Consider the following 15,683-nt stretch of genomic DNA (forward strand, 5'->3'; position numbering starts at 1 on the left):
TCAAAATATAAACTATAATACATAGGCCTACTTATAATAATAATAATAATAATAATAATAATAATAATAATAATAATAATAATAATAATAATAATAATAATAATAATAGGGTGAGTATTGGTAAAGTAGGGCACTTTCTGAAACCCCCCCCCCCAAAAAATAATGCCATTCTAAATAGGTTAAGAACTATATTACACTATATAAAAGCAATAAAGGATGGATGAATCTTATTCAAACAGAAATTGTCCTGAGACCAATTGTTTTGCTGTCGACACTGGCAAATTGGGACATCTTTGATTGGCGAAGTAGGACACTTAATTGTTTAATGTAAAAATAGAGAAATTAGAGAGTAATAAGAATAATAATTTGATAAGAATAAGATTAATTCTATCAAGTATCAAACTTAAATGTATTTATTCACATTTTTGTAATATGAATGTTAGTCCCAATCAATAGTCCCAATTTGGTATTTTACGGCCAACTTCATTGTATCGAAATGTAACAGATGACTACTAATTAGGCTATACTTTTGCAAGACAATGGCTCCCCCGTCTGTTTCATTAAATGAACTGGCAAAATAACCACAGAGATGACTGTGGGTTATTAGTATATGGCCATAGTTTTTCAATACAATATTGTTTACTATTTTTACTGATGTTGAAGGTGCAACATTAGGCCTACACAAAAACGAAGTCACTATTCCATAAGATTTCATGACAGGGGACAGATAGATGGTCTTGCTTGCTCAAGTCCACCTGAAAATCGTGACAAATGAGGTCTCAATATAGACGTGTCGTAATTAACCTATTACGTCAAAATCAATATGCATGCGTCAGGGTTTTTCCACCAACCGGTACTTCAGAATTAAACTACTGTAAATATGCATGAACGGAGTAGATACGAATACGTGTGGCAGATAAATGCGCAACTAATTTCAAGCAGCCTACAAGCGATGCTGCGCTCACCTGCTTAGTTAGCTCCGCTGAGACCAACGCAACACCTCAAAACTCATGTCAATTGTCAAAACTGTACCTGCCCTTGCTCGGGCAGGCGTGGATATAAACTTCAGAAGACTGAATGCCCTTTCTAACCGGAGAGCACAGTCCACTGTCGCCTCAACTCAGGCGGACCAGGATGTCAACAACAGAGAGGACGCCGGCGCACAGTCCTACTCTTCAAGGAAAAGCAGAAATGCTTCCTCCTCTCCAAAGATCTCTATTGACTTTGAGCAGACACAGGAAGCATACAAGAGTAAAGACAATTTAGAACTGCTCAGAAGTTTGGTGGTTTTCAAATTGTGCTCTTATGACCTTTTGGTTGATAAGAATAAGGAGGTATGAACCTCCTGCATCAAGTTTGTTTTAGTTTTTTGTTGAGAAGCTCAAGTTGGTGAGACACATAAACTGCATTAGAGACACTTTAATGCATGTCTCTCTATATCCTGCTGAGGTGGTTTCACTTTCTGATCTGTCTGTCCTTTAGAAGGATGCTAAATCATAATATGTCATTTAGCAGACGCTTTTATCCAAAGTGACTTACAGTCACGTGTGCATCGAACCCACTACCCTGGCGTTACAAGCGCCGTGCTCTACCAGTTGAGCTACAGAGGAATAATAGAAGAAAGACAACACAGAAGGCCCAAATGACTTTCTAAATGCAGGACAATCTGCATTTGATAGAATATAGAATATATAAGAAACAGAATGAAATCGAATGAAATAGAACAGAATAACTCAATTTTTCCAGTGAGGGAACTCTTATTTGACATGGTATAAGAAAACATAAACATAGTTGTTTAACATTCAGTTAACCTAAAGGGTGTGCATACAGGTGCAGTCAGAAAGGAATCTATTATGTCTCTTCCAGTAATCCTGTCGTCCACCTAGCATGCTGTGTGCCTATCACTAGATAACGTTACCACCAAGCTGTCTATTTATAGTGTGGAATTACTCCCTCTTATAGAACATCACTGTGCCTGGCTTGCCTGGCCCTCCTCCTACTGTTTGCTGTCACCTTGAGGTCATCACCTCAGTGAAATATCCACAAACTGCAAAAGATGGTGTTCATGACAAATGCTATAACAATGTTATGTAGCATTAATAAAGGATTTATTACCATTATTACCACACAATTATGGGATTGATTAAATCCGTAGCGCTGAAGATCTATGGTAATAGCGTGATTTAAATTTAAAGGCAATATTTACTTGTTTGCAGGGACTGCATTCACTGTAAATACTGCATATGTCGGCTCAATCGAAAATTGCCTTTACATTTAAATCGCGCTATACCGCAGATGCTCAGCGCTACAGATTGAATCGAGCCCTAAATGCATTTCCCTATTTTTCTTAGCTGATGGATATCAGTAAGTTCCTACTGGGGAAGAAGGCATTTGAGCAGTTTATGAAGATGACATTCTACGGTCAGTTTGTGGCGGGAGAGGACCACAAGTCCATCAAGCCTCTGATTCAAAAGAACAGGGCCTTCGGAGTGGGCTCTGTCCTGGACTACAGTGTAGAGGAGGACCTCACACAGGAGGATGCAGTGACTAACGAGATGGAGTAAGTAAATTGCTTATTACTCTAAAATTGCTGTTCCTGACCTATATCAAATGAGATTCCCCAACTGAATAGGAAAGGAATATGGGTGGTTGTTTGATGTATGCATTTCCTGCCATCAGTTAGGTTTCGATAAGGATTAGGGAACATAGAAAGTACTGCATCTGTGTGTTATTTACTTATGAAAGCACACAAGCATTGTTTTAAGCAAAACAAGTTCTATTTTTCACACATACAGATTTAGTTGCCCAAACTAATGTAATTTCCTTATTTTTGATCAAATCAGAGGCATCCAAATCTAACCAGAGTGAACGACCACAAGTATGATTTCCCCCTCGTTTGAAAGCAGGGACATGCTATAATTTGATATCCCTCTTAGGATGTAAACACTAGTCTGTCCAGACCCCATTGGTCAGTTTGGTCAAGGCCCTCCTCGTTGGATTGGCTGGCCTCTCGGAACTCACTCTTCAGGAATTCTGTCACATGAGTTGATCCCAGCTCTGATATAAGCCTGTATGACAGGCCAGGAAAAACTTACACAACCGTTCTCTCTGAGTGATGTGTGTGAGATAATGGCAGTTAGTTATGCTAAGGAATTTTGTTTTTCTTCTTAACTCACTTTTCTGGCCCCTCTTTGAAGGACAACTAATTTTGAGGTTATACACCTACAAATAAGTAAATAAGACATTTTGTCAACATTTAGTCCAGTGAGAGAGAGAGATAACGGTTTATTTCACTTTTGTTTATTATCTATTTCACTTGCTTTGGCAATGTAAACATATGTTTCCCATGCCAATAAAGCCCCTTAAATTGAAATTGAATTGAATTGAGAGGGAGAGAGAGAGAGAGAGCGAGAGAGGAACATACTGTCAAAGGACTGAGTCTCTCTCTCTCTCTCTCTCTCTCTCTCTCTCTCTCTCTATATATATATATATATCTCTCTCTCTCTCTCTCTCTCTCTCTCTCTCTCTCTCTCTCTCTCTCTCTCTCTCTCTCTCTCTCTCTCTCTCTCTCTCTCTCTCTCTCTCTCTCTCTCTCTCACTCACTCACTCACTCACTCGGAAGGAAGTTACTCCGGTCAGGTACATTTTACAATCAGCAGTCGATCAGCTCTGTTGACTCAGAATATATCTCTGTTGACTCAGATATCTTGTTTAATATGCAAACACTCCCAATACACATACCGTCACCTTAGTGCTCTGCTTAATTTTCTGCTTTGTCTGGAAGTCTCAGTCAGGCCTCTCTGTTGGTCAAAAAACAGACCTGCAAGGCATACGCTAGGGAGAAGTAGCTAGTCTACTTTGATGCAAGACGACTGCTATAGTAACGTTAACTCACCAGCTAGAGTAGGACACAAACAACAGGGATGCTTGGCCATCCAGGAAAATAAAATAGAAAATAATAGATTTTTCACAAGCTCATACATGTACACACAAATATGCAAACCAACAAACAAACCATCACCCAGACATTTACAGTTCCATCCCAAGCATGTTGTAAAACGTCTGGCACTTATAGTCCAGACACGCATCATAGCTTTCAACTTCCTTCTATTTAAACACACTGACAGTGACGTCCAAATACCCACCAAGGTTAGCACCAATAACCACCAAAATACCCAATATAGTGTCCTGTGATGCAAGTCAGCCCATGTGTCCTTTGATCTGTGATGGTATAGTGTGTCTGGTTGCCCTTTCAGGAAGGTCAAGACATTGGCAGGGAGACAGCTCAGCTTCAGTCAATCTGGGGCCACCTGTGGGTAGATGTGTGCTATATCCACTGGCTTGTGCCTCAAGGGCAATATGGTACATGGAATGGTGTTTATTTATAGAAGTGGAACGGGGCTTGATGTGCCAAGCGGTCACCAAGGAATTGAACGTGTGTGTGTTTGTGTGTGTGTGTGTGTGTGCGTGCGTGTGCGTGCATGCATGTGTGTGGAGAGAGAGCTCTTTTATAATACTTTGTGTCCAAAACACTATAATACTAAACTTTGTGTCCACAACCAATTAATCAATTCTCCTCTCTTTTCTTTTCTCATTGTCAGCTCATGTGTGTCCGCTGCAGAGAAAGAAAGCATGGGTAAGTCCGTCCTTGGGTTGTTTTGCTCCCATTTGAGCCCTAACTATATGATGCAACTGGTTGCAATAGGGAGGGATGCTGATGTGTTTACTGCCCCCTGCAGGCCACAGAGAAAAGAAGTACAAGGCTCACCAACAGTTCGGGGACCGCCGAGGGGGAGTGACCGGTGCCAGGACATACTTCTACACTGATGAGGCCAAATGTGACCAACACATGGAGACCTTCCTAAAGTGTATCAAAGCATCTGGTACGCCTGTGGATATAAAGAATACGAAGGCTGGGTGGTTGGGATGGAGTTTTTTATTAAATGACTCTCTGTGGAGAATAATAGCAATTACCATATACCAATTTGTAGTTTCTTGGCATCATGACACTCAGTAATGGACACTCATGAACGCGAGACCGTAATTATTACTTAGCAAAATATCCCGCTATGTAACCCTACTGTTTAGACAACATAATGCAAAATGCATCAGCTTCCCATTTCCATGAATTTATATATTGCTGTTTTTGATTGATATTACTGTGGCTTACACTGAGCAGCTATCAATATTCATCCAGGTGGGAGCTCAGTGGATGGCTTCTCTGCCATCAAGATGACTGCACTGGGACGACCTCAGTTCCTGGTAAGTAAGGGGGTACTCACCTCATTCAACATCAATGTGTAGCACACACTTAGCTGATACTTGACTCTCTGGTAAAGCGCTATAATGCTTGGTTTTGCTCTCTACCTCTATAGCTCCAGTTCTCGGAGGTGCTGGTGAAATGGAGGCGTTTCTTCAGCTTCCTGGCAGCACAGCAGGGGAGAGATGGCATGGAGGCTCTGGAGCAGAGGCTAGAGCTGCAACCACTACAGGTATACAGAACACACAGGGTTGGGCAGTAATGGATACCAAAAAAAAGTACCTGTAATCCATTAGGTTACCAGCAAAAATATTGTAATCAGATTACAGATACTTCTGAAAAACTAGATGATTACTTATTGGATTACTTTTAAAATCAGATTTTTTTTTGTGCCCAAAACCTATTTGACACCCTGCAGTTTTCTCAATTACATTCAAATCGGCATTGAAAAAAGGCGCATGTTTATATTCGTTCGGTGTGAGCGAGTCTGAACACAAGTCAAAGACCAGTATGATGACACACCAAATACGTTTGATGGATCGCAGGAAAATAGTATGAATAGGCTTTTGTAGGCTACAGTCCAAGCTATGTCTTCCAATGGCGCGACTGCTGTCGGCATCCAAAGATTATCCAACTTGAATACACGCTTGGAGTTAAGGACAACAGCAGTGGTGGATATCACTTATTATTGATATCTACATAGCACATTGATGTGAATCACACTGTTGCTCTCTCATTTAGCTAGTTGTATTTGTTATGGATTCCCATTAGCTGCTGCCAAGGCAGCATCTACTCTTCCTGGGGTCTAGCAAAATGAAGTCAATTGTATACAATTAAAAACATGACATTACATTTTACAACAGGTTTCACAACACATTAAGTGTGTACCCTCAGGCCACTACTCTACTATCAAAAACTAGTTTAATTTAAGTGGGGCTTTTATTGCTCAATCTAATTCGTGCTGATTAAAAAAAAAATCCATAGGCCTAACGGACAGATGCTCAAACTCGCACACTTTTGATGGAATTATCCCAAACAGCTGCAAATTATTGAGATATCAAAGCGTCACCAACAAAAACGCAAACAATAGGCCTATAGCAAATGCAGCATATGGCATTCATTTGTCACATGCAAATTGCACTTTTCAGTAGTGCTCAAAGCATGCCATTCCATGAGAGCAGCATTAATTTTTTTACTCGAAGCAATGACCCCAATCAGTCCTCCATGACAACGAAACATAAATAACAGAGTAGGTTAATAAGTCCTTCGTTTTTGGGTTATGTTCAGGTAAAACATTTTGGCTAATCTATATTTCCAAGTCTTGAATATCAAGGTGTATTCATTAATTGGAATGACAGGAAATCTGACAGACTTTGTTTTTAAATGTAAAGATATAGCCTAATCGTATTATCTATAGTAGAAAGCAATGGGTCAGAAGAAGCCTACATAACCAACCCACAAAGTAAAATGCAACATCCATTTATGGCCAGCTATGTAAACTCTAAAATGTATTTACCCTGCAATAGATGTCTTTCAATTGGTAATATACATTTTTGTCTTCTTCTAGTGGCTATTAAGGGGAAAGTAATCAAAAAGTAACTGAAAGTAAACAGATTACGTTACTGAGTTTGGGAAATCCAAAAGTTACGATTCTGATTACAATTTTGGGAAGGTAACTAGTAACCGTAACGGATTAGTTTTAGAAAGTAACTTACCCAACCCTGAGAACACAGTTGCTGTTCTTTAGGGTTTATATGGACTTGTTTTTAGGTGATCACCCCTTGTTTGACCTGTTTGATCCATTGAGATAACAACGTCTTACTACATATATGGTCAAATGTGACATAAATGCCTATTTGTCCATACAGGAGTTTATGACCAAGCTGGGGGCCACAGGTGACTTCCATGGCTGGTTCACTGGAGAGAAACAAGGATCAGGGTAAAAATAATACTGTATTATTTCATATCAAGCAGTAATTTTCCTTGCATACTTTGTTGAAAAAGCCCCTCATAACAACTATATTTGCCTTACTAAAAGTGGTATTTCTCTGTGCCCCACCAGAACCATTGACAGGCTGGACTGGAATAGCCTGATCGACGACAGAATAAAGATATCAGATCTACTGGTTGTCCCAAATTTAAAGGTAAGCAAGACACGGCAAAGGCAATGAAAGTACTCCAGAAGATAAGCACCATATGGATTTGTTTCATACTTAAGTGGTCTGTAAACACCTCCAAACCCTGTGGTGGACTTTCAATTGTTTGAGTAAATAAGTTGATAAGATTGACCATTCAGTTTAGAGTTGATCCCAGAATGGTGAATTCATGTTTGAAAGGATTTACACCTCTTGTGACTCACTGGGCCTGAAATGATTTGAATTGGCACGCCATTCCCTATGTAAGCTTTAACACATGACAGCTGAGCAATTCCAGGGAATAACCGCACACCTCAGCAGTGTGAGAAGGCACGAGGCCATGTGTTAATGCTTACTTATCTTAGCTTAGACAAAGCCAGTCTGTTGAAGGTAAAGGCCCTCGGGTCTCTGTGTGTGTGATCTATTTATCTCCGGTGTTAGCTCAGACAGTGTAATTTATTGAGCCTCAGGTAAAGGTATTTTAGGCTGTCCTTTGTTTGTTTGTCCAGACTGGTCAGCTGGAGCCCCTGCTCAATAAGTTCACAGAGGAGGAGGAGAAACAGATGAAGAGGATGCTCCAGAGGCTGGATGTACTTGCCAAGGTAAACACAGGGAGGTCAAAATGCTATCTGAAACCAAGCCATGTTTATGTTATCTTCAGCAATGTTATGCTATGTCACGTTACATCATACCGATCACTGCACCTGTACACAGCCCATCTGTAATTAGCCCACCCAACTACCTCATCCCCATATTGTTATTTACATTGTTATTTATTTTGCTCATTTGCACCCCAGTATCTCTATTTGCACATCATCTTCTGCACATCTATCACTCCAGTGTTAATACTAAATTGTAATTATTTTGCACTATGGCCTACAGTGGGGAGAACAAGTATTTGATACACTGCCGATTTTGCAGGTTTTCCTACTTACAAAGCATGTAGAGGTCTGTCATTTTTATCATAGGTACACTTCAACTGTGAGAGACGGAATCTAAAACAAAAATCCAGAAAATCACATTGTATGATTTTTAAGTAATGAATTTGCGTTTTATTGCATGACATAAGTATTTGATACATCAGAAAAGCAGAACTTAATATTTGGTACAGAAACCTTTGTTTACAATTACAGAGATCATACGTTTCCTGTAGGTCTTGACCAGGTTTGCACACACACTGCAGCAGGGATTTTGGCCCACTCCTCCATACAGACCTTCTCCAGATTCTTCAGGTTTTGGGGGCTGTCGCTGGGCAATACGGACTTTCAGCTCCCCTCCAAAGATTTTCTATTGGGTTCATGTCTGGAGACTGGCTAGGCCACTCCAGGACCTTGAGATGCTTCTTACGGAGCCACTCCTTAGTTGCCCTGGCTGTGTGTTTTGGGTCGTTGTCATGCTGGAAGACCCAGCCACGACCCATCTTCAATGCTCTTACTGAGGGAAGTAGGTTGTTGGCCAAGATCTCGCGATACATGGCCCCATCCATCCTCCCCCTCAATACGGTGCAGTCGTCCTGTCCCCTTTGCAGAAAAGCATCCCCAAAGAATGATGTTTCCACCTCCATGCTTCACAGTTGGGATGGTGTTCTTGGGGTTGTACTCATCCTTCTTCTTCCTCCAAACACGGCGAGTGGAGTTTAGACCAAAAAGCTCTATTTTTGTCTCATCAGACCACATGACCTTCTTCCATTCCTCCTCTGGATCATCCAGATGGTCATTGGCAAACATCAGACGGGCCTGGACATGCGCTGGCTTGAGCAGGGGGACCTTGCGTGCGCTGCAGGATTTTAATCCATGACGGCGTAGTGTGTTACTAATGGTTTTCTTTGAGACTGTGGTCCCAGCTCTCTTCAAGTCATTGACCAGGTCCTGCCGTGTAGTTCTGGGCTGATCCCTCACCTTCCTCATGATCATTGATGCCCCACGAGGTGAGATCTTGCATGGAGCCCCAGACCGAGGGTGATTGACCGTCATCTTGAACTTCTTCCATTTTCTAATAATTGCGCCAACAGTTGTTGCCTTCTCACCAAGCTGCTTGCCTATTGTCCTGTAGCCCATCCCAGCATTGTGCAGGTCTACAATTTTATCCCTGATGTCCTTACACAGCTCTCTGGTCTTGGCCATTGTGGAGAGGTTGGAGTCTGTTTGATTGAGTGTGTGGACAGGTGTCTTTTATACAGGTAACGAGTTCAAACAGGTGCAGTTAATACAGGTAATGAGTGGAGAACAGGAGGGCTTCTTAAAGAAAAACTAACAGGTCTGTGAGAGCCGGAATTCTTACTGTTTGGTAGGTGATCAAATACTTATGTCATGCAATAAAATGCAAATGAATTACTTAAAAATCATACAATGTGATTTTCTGGATTTTTGTTTTAGATTCCGTCTCTCACAGTTGAAGTGTACCTATGATAAAAATTACAGACCTCTATAAGCTTTGTAAGTAGGAAAACCTGCAAAATCGGCAGTGTATCAAATACTTGTTCTCCCCACTGTATGTATTGCCTTACCTCCATAACTTACTAAGTTTGCACACACTGTATATAGATGTTCTATTGTGTTATTGACGGTATGTTTTGTTTTTGTTTATTCCATATGTAACTGTTGTTTTTATCGCACTGCTTTGCTTTATCTTGGCCAGGTCACAGTTGTAAATGAGAACTTGTTCTCAACTGGCTTACCTGGTTAAATAAAGGTTAAATAAAAAATTAATAAAAAAATGCCACGTCATCTTATCATCTCATAATTAGCTACTACTTTAGTTTCCTTGGTTTATTGAGAAAAGCTCTGAGCTCATGTGTGGATTGAAGTGGAACTCACCTGTTCTGGCTGTCTGTGTTGCAGCATGCAGAGGAGCACAGTGTTCGTCTAATGGTGGATGCAGAGCAGACCTACTTCCAGCCCGCCATCAGCACACTGACTGTGGAGATGCAGAGGATCTACAATAGAGGGAAACCTGTCATCTTCAACACCTACCAGTGCTACCTCAAGGTTAGAGATCCATTCGTCTCTCGTTGCCTTCCTTCCAAGTCTTGTTTGTCACGTCACAAGAAAGTTGAAGCCTGGGAGCTGAGGCTACTAGAGACCCTTTTACACAACACGTGCATTCAGATAGAGAGGAGACATCCTGTCACTGAGTTTCTATGCTCATACTGTATGTAGTCATGTCTTACCTGCAACTCTCTGAAACACTTCATTTGAAGGTTTTCTTATAAACAGCTTATATGCCATTATTATCCAGATGACCGGTGTCCCTAATATCCCTCCTTTACTTCCTCCCTCTCACTCTCTCTTCCATTGTAGGAGGCCTATGATATCATGACCATGGATGTTGAGTTGTCGAGGCGTGAGGGATGGTTCTTTGGGGCCAAGCTGGTGCGTGGGGCCTATATGTACCAGGAGAGGAGCAGAGCGGAGGAGATTGGATACGAGGACCCCATCAACCCTGACTATGAGACCACTAACATGATGTACCACAGGTAAGGGATGGATGTGCGTATTTAGTTACTCACGGTGCTTAAATACATACTTAATACATTCTTCAATTTGTATTTAATAGCAATTGTTTTTAAGAACCTGTTAAGGTGCTGAATGGCCTATAAACTAAACTCTCTAGCTCTGACTTGACCAAAGGTAAAGCACTATGGGGAATTGGGTGCCATTTCAGACACAGCTGTGTAACATTGTTTCACACAGAGAGCACCATGGTTTGCATTTGTTTATTTTAGTAATTTAGCAAACACTCTTATTCAGAGTGACTTACAGGAGCAACTAGGGTTAAGTGCCTTGCTCAGGGGCACATCGACCAATTTTTCACCTGGTCGGCTCAGTGATTCAAACTAGCGACCTTTCGGTTACTGGCCCAACGCTATTAACCGCTAGGCTACCTGCCGTTTACTTAACATGTCTGTCATGTCTGTACTTTGTAAGGTGTCTAGACTACGTCCTGGATGAGATTGGACTGAACAGAAATGCCAATGTCATGGTTGCTTCTCACAACGAGGACACAGTGAAGCACACCATCAGGAGGCAAGTCTCATCACTGCACTGCATGGCCTTGGCTTGACACAGACACACTGAGGATGGCTCTCTGCCTAGTTTTCCTGCTCAAACTCTAACACATGTGGTTATTGCATTTCTATCGAGCTTTTCTCATGCTCAAAGCACATACTATGTATGTGGAAAGCTAACGGGTCCCTTTCACCACTAGAGCTAGCTCGAGCTGTTTGCACATGCAGTAACAAAATGTGTCCAAAGGAAGTCTCTATGCCCAGGTACCTCATCTCTCAGTTTCATGGACATCACTGTCATATACCATACAAAGATAACTGTTATACTTTTCCTCTTGTTGACACAGGATGAATGACTTGGGCCTGACTCCCACGGAGAACAAGGTGTACTTCGGACAGCTGCTGGGCATGTGTGACCAAATCAGCTTCCCATTGGGTGAGACTGACTGACTGATTGATTGGTTAATTGATTGATTGGTTAGCTTCCCAATAGTCCAAGTTTGCACTTGCCATGCCTAAAGGACAGATTATTGGGACGCAGGGACAAACGGAGCTCTCTGACCTCACAGAGCACTGCTGATTTGATGGCCTATTGGCCCTGTTTGGATTCCATAGGATTAGTATTGGCCATTTCCCAATAGCAGTCAGTTATTTGTGTTGACACATGGAACCTCTTTACCATTCAATGTGTACATATGGAGTTACACGTGGCAGTCAGATTATGTTCTGGGACTTGCACTGATACAAATTGGCCATGACTGTTGTTGGCTCACAGCACTAGTTTGTCAATCAAATACATTATATTGGACTAAATCTTGGTGATCAACTGAGGTGCTGGGGAGCCACAGGATGTGCAGGCTTTTGCTCTAGCCTAGCAAAAATACAACCTGTTCAACTTTGTGTGGTCTAAAATTTAAGTGCACGATTAGTTGAGTAGATTCCCAACTCACTAATTCCATTACACTAGCCAAGTATAATATTTATTTGGTTTGTACTGAAAATCTGCCCCAATAAATTTCATTCTCTACCCCTCTGTCTCTCTCCACCAGGCCAGGCAGGTTTCCCTGTCTATAAGTATGTTCCATACGGGCCGGTGAACGAGGTGATACCGTACCTATCCCGTCGTGCCCAGGAGAACAGGGGCTTCATGAAGGGTTCCCAGAGGGAGAGGGAGCTGCTGTGGAAGGAGCTGAAACGCAGGCTGGCCTCTGGACAGGTCTTCTACAGACCTCAGCCTGAGCCGGCACTATGAGATCACAGCTAGCTAGCTGTCTGTCTGTGCTGCCTACTCTCTTTCTAGTGCTCTCTCTTTCTGTCTCCTTCTCTCTCTCTGTGTCATGTTCTCTGTCTTATTCTTACCGGCTACTTGTTTGCTCGCTCATAACACCCCTCTCTCTGTTCATCTCTTCCCCTTCCCCCTAGCCATCTCTCTCCCTCTCTCTTTCCCCCAATGTCCCTCTCTTCGTCTTTCTCCCTCTCTCTTAATTCTCTCTCTGTAAGCATTCCTCTTGGTGTCCTCAGCATCCTCATAGCGCTGCATACATCATATGGGCATCTTTACTACTCCAACAGGACTCCCTAAAATGTCAGGCTGGCCCAGTCCACCCGTCGCTCGCTGCTTTTTATAGCTCTATTTAGAGGGACAACAATAATAAAAACATAACAGGCTTGATTTAAATGGCTGTAAAATATCCAACAACATCCCTTTTACTTTATAATGCTTCTTGAGGATACAAAAACCTCTGAGGAGTATTTCTGTAGATTTCCTACATAATGTTTTAAAGGTAGTATCATATAGTGTTCTTTGGAAATGTATACTGTACATAAATCTAGGGTGAGTTTGTATACTTGTCTACACACACTGGTGCCTCTGTAGTACTATATAATAATAATAATAATAATAATAATATTACTGTAGTACTGTATTACATATTACACTCTCATAGACAGAGCTAGTTTAGTTTGAATCAATAAGAGTTCTTTGCAAATATATACTGTAAAGGGTCTGGAGGGTTGGTTTTCCAGTAGCCTAGTTTTGATTGTGTTCATATCCAGGGATGCAATTACAGTACTGTATATGATTCTGGACTTCAAATAGCTGATACTGAGTGTGCTATTTATTTGTCCATTTGGCATGTAAATGTCATGTTAAATATGTTGGATTTAGCACTCCAACCTTGTCTCTTGTAAATATACTTTAGCTATCTGTGAAAAGCTGTTCATTTCTTTATTCAAAATGTGTTTCACAAAGTGAGTTTATGATCAAAATGGCTGACAAGAAGAATGAACAAGTCCTCAACAAGTATTGTACAAGTTTAAAGTAAATTGAGAAATCACAAAGTTATTGTCCTCTTTTGATAGCCCAGCTTTTGAGTTAGACTCCCAGTATGGGTCATTTTGTATGAATGCACACAACTTCGAACTCTCAACACATCAACAAGTCTTGTTAAAGTTGAAAGCAAATGGAGAAATCACAAAGTTATCGCCCTCTTTTGATAGCCGAGCTTTTAAGTTAGACTCCCAGTATGGGTCATTTTGTGTGATAATTGTAGGTTAGAGCCTGTTTCATTACTGACAGTCCATTAATATCTCAGTCAGAAACTAATCATGCTTCCCAATAATTATCACCCTGCGACTCTGTGACAGCGACAATTCTTCTGCAGATGATCATTAAATTGCCTGTGATATTGTGCTCTCACACTGAATAGGGGAGGGAGATGATGTGTTATTCATCGTAGGCAAATTGGTCAGAAGAACTCTTTGTGTTACAGAAACGCAGTGTCTAATGTAGGGGCTCAATTCCATCTGTATCGTTATAGCTCAAATTTAATTTAATGGCAATGTTCCCACGTTGGCGGAGACTGCATTCACAGTAAACGCTGCAAATGTCGGCTCATTCGGAAATGACCTTTCAATGTCAATGCGGATCTTCAGCGATACTTCAGTGATACGCATTGAATCCAGCCCTACGTTTCTGCTATACGTTTCTTGGTGAATTGAGAATAACGTTCATTTTTGAGTTGTGTTGTGTTTCGTTTTATAGCTCAACTCACATTTGTTTGTCAACAATTGTATCCATCCAATACACTTACTCAATCAACTGTTCTTTTTGACTTTCAGGACATTCTCTAGTAAGGAAACAATGGAACTCCAGATCCACTGTCAGTACCTTCTAAACTGAGCTTTTCCTAATTTACTTTATGTAATGAGTGTTGACGTTTCTTATGCAAGAGGTTGACTGTAATCACTTTACATGTGGGCAGCAGGTAGGGTGGCAGGTAGCCTAGCGGTTAAGAGCATTGGACCAGTAATTGAAAGGTTGCTGGCTCGAATCCCAAAGCTGACTGTGACAAATCTGTCGATGTTCTCCTGAGCAAGGCACTTAGTCACTGGATAAGAGTGTCTGCTGAATGGCAAAAATGTTAAGTGCAGTGTTGTCTCATGAGAGCCCCTGTGGTGATGGAATGCTTCAGACTGTTTGTTTTGTTTGCCTTATGTTTGTGGTTAGGATTTAATTGATATCAGACAGCAATTTGTGCCTTTTCCCTGGTCTCAGCAACATTACATGCACTCTTTGACAGGGCAATATCAGTGCTGATATGCAAACACACACACCCACACACCACTGCAGTGTATCTATATATATAGATTCGATTTTAAATATGTTTGTCACAGAGTATAGACTGGTAACAAAAAAGTACATCTATTTGGGAAAAGGATAAATAGACAATGGGGATTCTGTTTATGATGTATTTTATCAATTCAAAGCTTGTACGGTTCATATGACAGCTAAATCTCCATAGGTTTATTGAAAGAAGGAAAAATAAATCTTATTCCCCATCTGTGATATCATCATACCTATACTATAACATAAGTAATCTCCTGCCACTTAACCTACTCTAAACCACCATACCATGTTGTATGCAGTATATCATGCCACGAGCTGGAAAGTGACGGGTTCTTTTGGATCTGGGATGAGCAAGCAGAGTGAAGTAGAGACTAACTCACTCATCCTCGTCACGCTGGCTGGCGCATAGGGCATCAACAAAGGCATTCCATTTCTGTCTGTCCCTGGCCGTCTTTTCCAATGTGCACCAGCTTTACTGATGTTGTTGGAGCTCAGTGTCGATTGTTCTCCGATTGTCCTCTGGAGTCCAATGGACAGCTATTCTTGGGATGGAGTCTGTACTCTTTCTCAGGACGTGTCCAATCCAGCTCCAGCAGCGTATCGAGTATGGCATCCATGGCTTCCTGCTTCGTTTGTCTAAGGAGGTTGGTGTTT

At 41.3% G+C, this 15,683-nt stretch overlaps 1 protein-coding gene across 1 annotated transcript; it reads left to right on the forward strand.

Annotated features, from left to right (window-relative positions):
* Positions 1–914: 914 nt before the first annotated feature.
* Positions 915–15,241, forward strand: prodhb (proline dehydrogenase (oxidase) 1b). Its single transcript, XM_041901669.2, has 14 exons — positions 915–1,334; positions 2,352–2,560; positions 4,602–4,636; positions 4,740–4,883; positions 5,198–5,262; positions 5,376–5,492; positions 7,129–7,199; positions 7,323–7,404; positions 7,905–7,997; positions 10,236–10,382; positions 10,695–10,870; positions 11,322–11,420; positions 11,749–11,837; positions 12,451–15,241. The coding sequence occupies exons 1-14, from the start codon at positions 1,011–1,013 to the stop codon at positions 12,651–12,653; spliced, it is 1,854 nt and encodes a 617-aa protein (XP_041757603.1). The 5' UTR covers positions 915–1,010; the 3' UTR covers positions 12,654–15,241.
* The last annotated feature ends 442 nt before the right edge of the window (positions 15,242–15,683 follow it).

Source organism: Coregonus clupeaformis, chromosome 16, assembly GCF_020615455.1.
Source record: "Coregonus clupeaformis isolate EN_2021a chromosome 16, ASM2061545v1, whole genome shotgun sequence".
Lineage (NCBI taxonomy): Eukaryota > Metazoa > Chordata > Actinopteri > Salmoniformes > Salmonidae > Coregonus > Coregonus clupeaformis.

Excerpts from the sequence above, each read along its gene's own strand:
- prodhb (XM_041901669.2), top strand. The coding sequence starts at position 1,011 with ATGTCAATTGTCAAAACTGTACCTGCCCTTGCTCGGGCAGGCGTGGAT. Across the intron at positions 1,335-2,351 it reads TGGTTGATAAGAATAAGGAG|CTGATGGATATCAGTAAGTT; the intron begins GTATGAACCTCC and ends TATTTTTCTTAG. Across the intron at positions 2,561-4,601 it reads GCAGTGACTAACGAGATGGA|CTCATGTGTGTCCGCTGCAG; the intron begins GTAAGTAAATTG and ends TCTCATTGTCAG.